The sequence below is a fragment of the Nematolebias whitei genome, chromosome 3 (genome assembly GCF_014905685.2).
Source record: "Nematolebias whitei isolate Nwh7 chromosome 3, NemWhi1, whole genome shotgun sequence".
Classification (NCBI taxonomy): Eukaryota; Metazoa; Chordata; class Actinopteri; order Cyprinodontiformes; family Rivulidae; genus Nematolebias; species Nematolebias whitei.
The window spans coordinates 899,337-909,826 of NC_056500.1; the positions used below are offsets into that span (position 1 = coordinate 899,337).

General features: G+C 43.2%; 1 protein-coding gene across 1 annotated transcript in view; it reads left to right on the top strand.

The window, feature by feature from the left end:
* palm3 (paralemmin 3) overlaps positions 1-10,490 on the top strand; it is a 103,033-nt gene that overhangs the window by 75,745 nt on the left and 16,798 nt on the right. The window contains exons 4-5 of the mRNA XM_037697758.1: positions 6,977-7,098; positions 10,020-10,059. Of these exons, the coding sequence (XP_037553686.1) occupies positions 6,977-7,098; positions 10,020-10,059 (162 nt within the window). The remainder of the gene's footprint in view (positions 1-6,976; positions 7,099-10,019; positions 10,060-10,490) is intronic.

Sequence of the window (10,490 nt, forward strand, 5' to 3'; positions counted from 1 at the left end):
ATATGTATGTATGTATGTATATGTATATATATATATATATATACACACACACACACACACACACACACACACACACACACACACACACAGGAGGGCACTTCTTAATTGTCAGCCGTTGGATTTCCATTTGCAGGGACAAAACTTGTCTGTGCAACTCTTGAATTCTCCGTGCAGCATCATCCAGTTGACCTAAGCGAAAAGAAAATATAAATATTAATAAACATCACTTATCCAACCATCAATTTCCTGTTCAGTTATCAAATATCTTTTGTATTACAGTATTTCTCGTATTACTCGTTCCTGCCTTGACAGTTCTGAGGTGAAGATATATGTAAATTTTTTCAAAGGGGAAAACAAAATATTCAATATTTTCCATAAAGTATGACGCTGCTCCTCATTCCAATCATTTCATGTATTTACTGACAGTCTCTCAACCATTAGCAAGTCCAAAATGTTCTGAACACAACCCTGAGATGGTTACAGTGTTATTCACTGCCATATATTTTTCTACAATCATTTTCTGCAATACTAACCCAGAGAAGGATGTCAGGCAGAGCCGTGATGTTTTACCACTGCACCTGCAGGCGATGCCTCCTCTGTACAGTTCCCGGGGTCAGGTATCTCCTGGAGTCATCCTGTCCAGCAGCACGAGACACTTCTTGCTCACAGTGAACTGACTCACGAGCTTGTGAGCGTCTCCCTAGAGGTGGGACATGAGACACTTCATGGTCATGACACGTTTGTTTATTTTTTACAAATGTTCAGCACTGTCCTCCCTCCATTTACCCCAGTCATTCCAGTGAAATCTAGATGGCACCGCTCCTTGTCTGATCCAGGTTCTTCCACTGGCTGATGGATTTAGATCTTCTGGGGCAAAGTGCAGACTGCATGGGTGCTCCCACGAAGGACTTTAAAAGTTGGCCCATCATCTCTCCTGATCGCTCTCACCCAACGGGAACGTTTTTCTTTGTCCACGGGAAAATTGTGGAAACTCAAATACGGTGTTTTTTGTTTATTACTGGAACAACATGGCACACTGCAGTAACGTCTTGATGACTGCGTCATGCTGGTTAGATGAGCTGCTGCTGAGAAAGATGGACACAAGAAGAAAGTAAAAAGAGAAATTATTAATCATCAGAACATGGAAATGGTTTGACATATAGTTTTTAATTCAATATTTAAAATGCTATTCTAAACAACAGTGTTGGAAGATGTCAGAGATTTTACATTAATAGATAAAGTTAAATATATATTATATATATATATATATACACACAATTATATCTATTTTATATATAACCACATATTGCCACCATATATATACACACACATAGTCTCTCTCTCTATATATATATATATATATATATATATATACATACATATATATATATTATATATATATATTATATATATATATATATATATATATATATATGTATATATATGTATATATATATCTATATCATCTCTATCATTTTTCCTGTAGTTTATCGTTGTCATTGTTTCCTGTTGTGTCTGGAGCAGGTCTCTTGTAAACGAGTCCTTGTGGCTCCATGAAGCCAACCTGTATAAATAAAAGGTTGAATAAATCATTATGTATTTATTTATATTCATTCAACCTTTATTGATACAGGTTAGTCCCATTGAGCCACAAGGACTCATTTACAAGAGAGACCTGGATTTGAACAAAGAGTGATGACAACAGTGGACAACAAACTGTTTTTAATTGTAAAACAAACAAACAATTAAAAAAACTTAAATTTGTCTGAATCATTAGTGAATGTGTTGTTGTTGTTGTTGTTGTTGTTGTTGTTGTTGTTGTTGTTGTTGTCAGTGTGTTATCATGTTGTGCTGTGGTCCAGTGTGTCCACAGACGATGTGTGTGAGGGTGGACATGTTTGGAGGTTGCTGTGTTGAAGCTCCATGGATCAGCCTCTCTGCAGCTCTCAGCACCTTCACTGAGCTGCTCTTGTTCTTCACAGGTAGAAGGTGGGAGCTCTCGTCAAATCATCATCTCCAGCATCATCTTGTTCATGCCAGGCTGTTCATCCACTGACCACACACACCTGCAAACATCAGGGGACCAGTTTAACACATCTGGAAGGAAACCAGTGAGATTTAATACGACCAGTATGATATGATGTCATGTGGGGGAGTGGTGGAGCAGAGGTTACAAGATGGGCCTGTGATGGGAAAGTCGCAGGTTCAACTCCCGGTACCGTCAACATCAAAATGAGGTGGAAAAGGTGAAACACCCACGCCTGCCTCCACCCTCATTGGCCCCACCCTGGTCCCCTGAGCAAGGCACTCAACCCCCACCACCTGCTCCTGAACAGGTCTCTCTTTAAAATGAGTTCTCGTGACTCAGTGAGTCGACCTGGATAAATAAAGATCAATGAAAAATAAAGTTTAAAATAGAAATACATCATGAGGCCCAGGTTGTGTGTGTGACGTGCACGTTCCTGAGAGTGTGTGTGTGTGACGTGCACGTTCCTGAGAGTGTGTGTGTGTGACGTGCACGTTCCTGAGAGTGTGTGTGTGATGTGCACGTTCCTGAGTGTGTGTGTGTGTGACGTGCACGTTCCTGAGTGTGTGTGTGTGACGTGCACGTTCCTGAGGTTGTGTGTGTGTGACATGCACGTTCCTGAGGCTGTGTGTGTGTGACGTGCACGTTCCTGAGAGTGTGTGTGTGACGTGCACGTTCCTGAGGTTGTGTGTGTGACGTGCACGTTCCTGAGCGTGCACAGACAGAGCAGCTGCAGCTTGTGTTCACTTCCTGTAGTCCTGCAGTTTTCAAGCTGAAATGAAAAAGCATCATGAAGATGAACTTTACAGTCTCTAGTTACCTGTTCATAGAAACACATGGAGGTGTCTCACCTGGTGACTCACAATAAAATATGTAACTTTATGAACTCTAATGAACTTATAATGATGCTCCTACTCTCTGAAGGTGAACCCATGGTACCACACCATCTCTCAGTCGGACAGTCTGACCAGTTTGATCAAAATCCTCCAGTTTAAAATCCTCACTGCTCAGATGAATCCTCCTCAAAGATACTTCCTCCTCTTCCTCACATCTTGTTCTTTGGGAAAACTTCACAATGAAAACAGGACATTTGTGTCTTCACAAAAACATTGTACAAAGGAGGTCAATCTTATTTTCTATTTCCTGTATTCTCACTAGTTTTATTTTTTATTTCCTAGAACTTAAACAAAACTCCAGTTCTGATGCATATCTGTTGATAATGAACCAAAGCTGCTGAAATAGTGAGTATGATTGTTAGCAAAATATTCCTGTCATCAGATCTCAGTCAGCTTCATTGCAGCTGAACACCGTGTTACACTGAACATCACATCAGCTGGTGGACATAAATACAGTACAGGAATATTATATTCACAAAATACTAACAATAATATGTTCATCTTACTGTGAGAAGTTATCCCCCGAGACCTGACGTCAACAGTCGATCTGAACAGAAAGAAGCTGCGAAGTGCTGAGACATCTTCTGCTTTAACCAAATAAGGACGACCGTTTCAAGATGGCGGCCGAAAATCCTGCGCCGCAGCAGCCGATGAGGCATCTAGTGTTTATATCTATGGCTGCAATGATGGATAACGTTACCACAGCTAACAAACACATAAATACTGTTTTATTAACCTTACCTTGCGCTATATCTTGTAATATAACATCTGTCAATAAAGGTTGAAGGAATGAAATTCCATTAAGTTTCCAGACAGGTCTCCCGAGGGAGAATAGACCCGGAAGTACTGATGCACAGCATCGAGTCAAAAAGGAAGTTGTCTGACGTCATGTGAAAAGGGCCTGTAAGCTGTTGGCACAAGTGTTAGTTCACGCTGCAATGCATGCTGGTCCATATCAACACAATGATGGTACCGTGGGATACATTTCTTTTTAAAGTTTAGTTTGTAGCATTACTAGAATGGGGTGAACAAAGTGTCTTTTGATAATTAGTCTCTTGTTTGAATGAGACCTTGAGTATTTGTTTTCTGTTCCGTTTCTATGGCAACCTGCTAATGAACAGTTCTGCAGCTAGCAAAAGTGGCTAACCTGTGTACGACATTACAAAAGCTAAAAACTGCAAGACAACTTTTGTTGTTGCTCGATCATAATCTGTAGGTACCTTCTTATTCTTATTACCATTTTTACTTACTTTTTAATGTATATTTATTAGCTGATTAAGAAAACTTTCTGAAAGACTACATGTGCTAGCTAGGCTAGCTGTATATGCTAATTGAACTTGTCAGGTTTAATATTTCTAGTTTGTTTATTACCACTTTTTGACCCCGGTAGCTGTGGAAGTAGTAGAAACTCATTTAATAGTATGTCTTTAACTTGGAGACTCTTGTTTTTCAGTGATAAAGTTTATACTTGGAAGAGATCAAGCAGTAGTAAAAAAAGATGAAGATGTAATAAGTGATACTCTGAAGCTTTCAGCTAAGCTTATTGTGCAGTTAGCATAAACATTAGCATGCTAGGTTAGATGAGGCCATGGAGAAAACGTGTTCTGAACATTTACTGAACGTGTACTGAACATGTACTGAATATTTACTGAACATTTATGGAACATGTATTGAACATGTACTGAACGTTTACTGAACATGTACTGAACGTGTACTAAACATGTACTGAACGTGTACTGAACATATACCAAATGTGTACTGGACATGTACCGAATGTGTACTGGACATGTACCGACCATGTACTGAACATGTACCCAACGTGTACTGAACATGTACCGAACGTGTACTGAACATGTACCGAACGTGTACTGAACATGTACTGAACGTGTACTGATCATTTACTGAACGTGTACTGAACATGTACTGAACGTGTATTGATCATTTACTGAACGTGTACTGAACATATACTGAACATGTACTGAACATTTACTGAACATTTACTAAACATTTACTGAACATGTACTGAACGTATACTGAACCTGTACTGAACGTGTACCAAACGTGTACTGAACATTTACTGAACATTTACTAATCATTTACTCAACATGTACTGAACGTATGAACATGTACTGAACGTGTACTGAACATATACCAAACGTGTACTGGACATGTACCGTGTACTGAACATGTACCGAATGTGTACTGAACATGTACCAACCGTGTACTGAACATGTACCGAACGTGTACTGACCATGTACCGAACGTGTACTGAACATGTACTGATCATTTACTGAACATGTACCGAACATTTACTGATCATTTACTGAACGTGTACTGAACATGTACCGATCATTTACTAAACATTTAAGGAACATGTACTGAACATTTACGGAACATGTACTGAATGTTTACTGAACATGTACGGAACATGTACTGAACGTTTACTGAACATGTACAGAACATGTACTGAACGTTTACTGAACATGTACAGAACATGTACTGAACGTTTACTGAACATGTACTGAACGTGTACTGAACATATACCAAATGTGTACTGGACATGTACCGAACGTGTACTGGACATGTACCGAACGTGTACTGGACATGTACCGACCGTGTACTGAACATGTACCAAACATGTACTGAACATGTACCGAACGTGTACTGAACATGTACTGATCATTTACTGAACGTGTACTGAACATGTACTGATCATTTACTGAACATGTACTGAACGTATACTGAACATGTACCGAACATTTACTGATCATTTACTGAACATGTACTGATCATGAACTGAACATGTACCGAACATTTACTGAACATTTACGGAACATGTACTGAATGTGTACTGAACGTGTACTGAACATGTACCGAACATGTACCGAACGTGTACCGAACGTGTACTGAACGTGTACTGATTATTTACTGAACGTGTACTGATTATTTACTGAACATGTACTGAACGTGTACTGAACATGTACTGAACATGTATTGATCATTTACTGAATGTGTACTGAATATATACTGAACATGTACTGATCATTTACTGAACACGTACTGAACATGTACTGAACATGTACTGAACATTTACTGAACATTTACTAAACATTTACTGAACATCTACTGAACATGTACTGAACGTATACTGAACGTGTACTGAACGTGTACCAAATGTGTACTGAACATTTACTGAACATTTACTAAACATTAACTCAACATGTACTGAACATATACTGAACGTGTACTGAACGTGTACCAAACGTGTACTGAACATTTACTGAACATTTATCGACTGTTACTTTTATTGTTCCATGTTAGAAATTTTGAAGAACTACAGGTAAATTTAAAACAACACTACAAAATGGAAGAGTAACAATTTAAATGAGAGTTAAATGTTTACAAATAAACACATTTTTGGTAAACAAGTTGTTGTTTGGAGACAACCTAATCATGTTCTTTTTTTACATTTGGTTTCCATAGTAACAAGCTAACAGTAACAAGTGGCTTACAAGGTGCTAACATGTGAGTAACATGTTAATCCGTGAGGTGAAGAAAGACAGTTGCAGGCAGTCAGTATTTATTTTTGTAGACCAAACGTGTGCACTTTGTGATGCTGATTCAAGTTCATCAATTTGACACTTAGTCCGTATTTTCATACACTAACACCCCCTCATTTAGTTATTTTACATATTTATTCCAAACATAGAAAAGATGTGAGCAATGGGCCGCTGGCAGCTTTATGTTTATTTTATTATTTTTTTTATGATTGTCTACGGTCATCTGTGTTCTTTGTTAAATCAGGTCTCTCTTATAAACGAGTCCTCAAGGTTCAATGAGACTAACCTGTAGAAATAAAGGTTGAGCTGAATGTAGCTTATAAGTGGTAGTAAACTGTTATCAAGGTTGAAAATATTTATTATATATTAATAAAGCTCATGCATTTAATAATTCCATCAGTCAAAATAATTTACAACAATTTTTCCGCTTTTATCTTTTTACTTACAATTTGCTGCCATTTATAATTAATCCAATTTTTTTTTTTTTAATCCAGAGGAAGTCTTTACGAGACCAGTGGCTGATGGAAGGAACCCCCTTATCCCCAACCTCACCCAACACCCCCAGTCCTCCTCCCTCCCTGAGGAGCACCCAGGACATGGACACGCCTGTCAACAAGTATGTGTGTGTGTGTGTAAAGCAGTGAACAAAGCGTATAGGCTTCACCCTTTAAGGCTGTCGCTGATGGGTATATGCGGAGCCTCACACTGAAAAATTTAGTCCACGCCCACCTGCTGTGTGGGCCCCACCCGGTCCGTATAAATTACGTTAAGAGCAGGTAATCGGCTCCCATTTTTCTTCAGCAAGCTAATAGCACTGTCAGAAGAACGAAGAAGGAAAGTTGCGTAGAAGACCAACCTTTGTTAAGAATGCTTGGCCCGTCACGTCGTCCTCCGGTCGTCCCGGTGAGCTCTCCTCCCCGAGGAGAAGCTGACGAGCAGTCTTGTTTCAAGGTAAGCGCCGAGGAGTATTTCTCAGTGACTGGTCGCTAGACGCTGGTCAACACCATCTTGTAATTTTCCTCTTATCGCCGACCCTCGGAGCGAATCAGATGGTTCCTCCGGGACAGGCGGCGTCAGCTGCAGCCCCGCTGCTCATTCCCTCCTGGAGAGCGTAGTGTCTGTGGAGGGGGGCTGAGCGAATGCTCACCTCATCCCACCTCGTTTTGCATCGGCGATCACACCGCTCCCGGCCGACGGCACCCTCTGGGGTTGCCCGGCGTAACCCAGGAGGCGGCTGACATGAAGGGACCCTTTTTTGCATCCCACGCCTTTTCCCGCCAGTTTGGATGATCCAGCGGGAAGGTTTTTGTCTGGGCTCCATCCCGGCTCATCGTCCTGATCCCATCTGGCCTCAGTTTCCCAACAGGACGTCCTACGGGGACGAGGCCACAGCCGTTTTCCTGGTAGATTGGGGGGCCGGCTTCCACAGTCGCGCCCATCACCAGAGTAAAGGGGTTTCACTGAGCGGAAATTCCCTCAGTGCCCCCTGGAGCCGAGCCTGACGGAGACTTTTCTCTGAGCAAGATGTCCTGGCATCCTGCGCCTCCAGTTAGCGTAACCCAGACGGTGACACCGCTCTCTGACCGAGCTCACCAGCATGTGTTTCAGACGGCCGCAGCGAACAACACGTTATGCTGTTGGCGTACACATTCAGAGGCGGGAAGGGACGTACGCTCCCTCTGCAGGGCAGCTGACGTCATCCTCAACCGGTGCGCCTCTTTGCTGTCTGCCGGCCCACATCGCAGGCGGAGGACGGAGTTTTCAGCGTTTCCCTGAGACCGCCAACAGATGGCGCTCTAGGACAACAAATGGCAGAGCAAATGACAGTTTTTGCGGAGGATGTGTGAAGGTGACACGAGTTTGGTTTAAAACATCAATATAATGATGAAAGTGTCTATTTTTAGCCAGTCTGTCAGCTTGGATGACCTGACAGACAGGTTTCATGTAGTCCAGATAGATGGGCACAGCAATCCGGCTGCACACGATGTCAGTGCAGAGAGGGGTGGAGAGAGGGGTGGAGATGTTGGTGCAGCTGTTGTAAAGCTGGACAGCAGCAGGTGGGAGAAGAGGTGGAAGAATAAACGGTCAACCTTGAGTTGGATTCTTGGACTTCAGACTTAATTGAAACCAAAATGTCTGAGTTCAGAGCCGACTCGACTGTCTCCCCAGAGCCCGGCGAGGGCGGTGCCGACGCACCTGCTGAAGTCACCCCACCTGCTGCAGCTGGTTCACCACGGCCCGAGGCTGGAACAGTATCTTGGGGCCACGCAGGCGGGACCACCGCTGTCTTTGATGTTTTTCATTTAGTGGCCATATTATAGCTCCGTCGAATCAGTCCTGCAGTGACACCATCAGTCCTGCAGGGACATCATCAGTCCTGCAGCGACACCATCAATCCTGCAGGGACACCATCAGTCCTGCAGCAACACCATCAGACCTGCAGCAACTCCATCAGTCCTGTAGGGACACCATCAGTCCTGCAGCGACACCATCAGTCCTGCAGGGACACCATCAGTCCTGCAGCAACACCATCAGACCTGCAGCAACTCCATCAGTCCTGTAGGGACACCATCAGTCCTGCAGCGACACCATCAGTCCTGCAGCGACACCATCAGTCCTTCAGGGACACCATCAGTCCTGCAGCAACACCATCAGACCTGCAGGGACACCATCAGTCCTGCAGGGACACCATCAGTCCTGCAGGGACACCATCAGTCCTGCAGTGACACCATCAGTCCTGTAGGGACACCATCAGTCCTGCAGGGACATCTTCAGTCCTGTAGGGACACCATCAGTCCTGCAGTGACACCATCAGTCCTGCAGCGACACCATCAATCCTGCAGGGACACAATCAGTCCTTCAGGGACACCATCAGTCCTGCAGCAACACCATCAGACCTGCAGCAACTCCATCAGTCCTGTAGGGACACCATCCGTCCTACAGTGACACCATCAGTCCTGTAGGGACACCATCAGTCCTGCAGGGACACCATCAGTCCTGCAGCAACACCATCAAACCTGCAGCAACTCCATCAGTCCTGTAGGGACACCATCAGTCCTGCAGCAACACCATCAGTCCTGCAGCGACACCAACCTCAGGAAGAGTCCACCACAGGCAGCGAGGCAGAAATGGAAGAGGCAGTTTTTCAGGCGGGGCTGACGGGAGCTCAGCAGGACGCTGTTTAACGATCTGCCGCCTCTCGAGTTCTCTCAGAAATCTGTTTGAACTGTGAAACTTACAGAGTGGATGTTTGATTTGTTTTAATCGATTGTTGTATTTGTTTTATAAACTTTTTATTTTTTATCCGCTTAGGACGACAAATGAAATGTATCTAGTTTTATTTGTATTTGAGGAATATTGATTAATGTGCACCATTTCTTTTAAATAAATTCAATTCAACCTGTGTTTATTCCACTAAATTATTTGATTTGTACAATAGTCATTTAGAATCACAATGCTCTTTAAGTTTAAACTTGATTTTTTATTCCTTTTATTTACAGTGACATGCATGCTTACACAATTGTGTGACCTTTTCAGGTTGCAGTCAGAGAACCGGTTGGCTGAGGAGCAACAAATGGTATGCACGTGCACACACACAAATACACACACACACGTACTGTGTGGACACAAAGGGGCTGGAATATGTGTTGAACAAGCTCTACAGGACTTCCATTAGACAGGAGGTTTCTCCTCGTCCTCTCCTCGTCTTCTCCTCGTCCTCTCCTCGTCTTCTCCTCGTCTTCTCTTCGTCCTCTCCTCGTCCTCTCCTCGTCTTCTCTTCGTCCTCTCCTCGTCCTCTCCTCGTCTTCTCCTCGTCCTCTCCTCGTCCTCTCCTCGTCTTCTCTTCGTCCTCTCCTCGTCCTCTCTTCGTCCTCTCCTCGTCTTCTCCTCGTCCTCTCCTCGTCCTCTCCTCGTCTTCTCTTCGTCCTCTCCTCGTCCTCTCTTCGTCCTCTCCTCGTCTTCTCCTCGTCCTCTCCTCGTCCTCTCCTCGTCTTCTCTTCGTCCTCT